The sequence below is a fragment of the Gavialis gangeticus genome, unplaced genomic scaffold (assembly GCF_001723915.1).
Source record: "Gavialis gangeticus isolate Ggan-Ray unplaced genomic scaffold, GavGan_comp1, whole genome shotgun sequence".
Classification (NCBI taxonomy): Eukaryota; Metazoa; Chordata; order Crocodylia; family Gavialidae; genus Gavialis; species Gavialis gangeticus.
This window is the reverse complement of record NW_017729004.1, coordinates 1668745-1670008: the sequence shown is the minus strand read 5'-3', so window position 1 is coordinate 1670008 and position 1264 is coordinate 1668745. Positions and strand designations below refer to the sequence as shown.

General features: G+C 66.8%; 1 protein-coding gene across 1 annotated transcript in view; it reads left to right on the top strand.

Annotated features, from left to right (window-relative positions):
- MYO1G (myosin IG) overlaps positions 1-1264 on the top strand; it is a 42348-nt gene that overhangs the window by 23568 nt on the left and 17516 nt on the right. The window contains exons 17-18 of the mRNA XM_019508009.1: positions 265-488; positions 1027-1171. Of these exons, the coding sequence (XP_019363554.1) occupies positions 265-488; positions 1027-1171 (369 nt within the window). The remainder of the gene's footprint in view (positions 1-264; positions 489-1026; positions 1172-1264) is intronic.

Genomic DNA, 1264 nt, shown 5'->3' with positions numbered 1-1264 from the left:
GTGGGAGTCAGGATGCCCGGGAGGGGAACGGGGTCCAGGGAGTCTGCGGGGGTGCGGACAGTATTGACAGTCAGGACACCTGGGTTTTGCCCCCAGTGCAGGAGGGGGGCAGGGTCTAGGGGTCCTGTCTGTCCGCGGAGTCACTCAATTGCAGCCGCCTCTGGGGTGGGATGCGGCCACCACTGGGGGTGGGGGGCAAGTGGCTGCCGTCTCCCCCTCCCTAGTTGGGCTGGGCTGTGACAAGCGGGTGGGCATGTGCTGCAGGCATGGCGAGGTGCCCTGGCGCGGAGGCGATGCCGGCAGCTGCGCGCCATCTACACCATCATGGACCACTTCCGGCGGCACAAGGTGCGGGCCTACCTGCGCGAGCTGTGCCGGCGCTTCCAGGGCGTGCGCACCATGCCTGATTACGGCCGTAGCGTGACCTGGCCCCCCCCACCCGCCGTGCTCGCCCGCTTCCAGGACCACAGCCAGCAGCTCTTCCGCAGGTAACGTGCCCCCTGCCCACGGCCCAGCTCCTGCCCCATGGGACCCGCTGCCCCAGTCAGCCCTGCCTGTGAACCACCATCACAACCCAGGCCTCTGGTCCCCCAGCCCAGGCCCCACACTCAGTGCAGCCACGTGGACGTGCAGTGGCCCTGAGCCGCTGGTGGGGACATCAGCCCAGGGGGAGCCGAGCACTCCAGCAATGGCCCAGGGCTCCTGCTCCCAGTGTGTCCCTTCAGTGCACTGGAGCCGTTATGTGGCATCCTGCTCTGGAGGGCTCCATGCTATGCACGTGGGCATGTGCCTCTACTTGTGTGCACATGTGGCTGGCTGTGCATGTGTATGCACTCACACATGTGTGCACATACTTATTCATTCACGTGCACAAGTGCATATGCATGTGCATGCCTGGTGTGTTGCACAGGGCTGCATTTCCCCCCTGCATAGCACAGGCCCCTGTGGGGAGCTGCCCCAGGGTGGTGGTGGGGGCGGTGCCAGGGATGCCCGGCTGACCCACGACTGCTGTGCTCCCGCGGGCAGGTGGCGAGCCCGGCAGATCGTCAAGAACATCCCGCCCTCGGACATGGCACAGATCAAAGCCAAGGTGGCGGCCATGGAGGCCCTGCATGGGCTGCGGCCAGACTGGGGCTGCCAGCGGAGCTGGGCGCGGGACTACTTGTCCTCGGTGAGCACCACACAGGGCCTCCACTAAGGCTCCAGGAGCGCGGGTTGGAGGGGAGACCACTGTGGGGACCCCAGTCGTGCGTCCTGTGGGCCG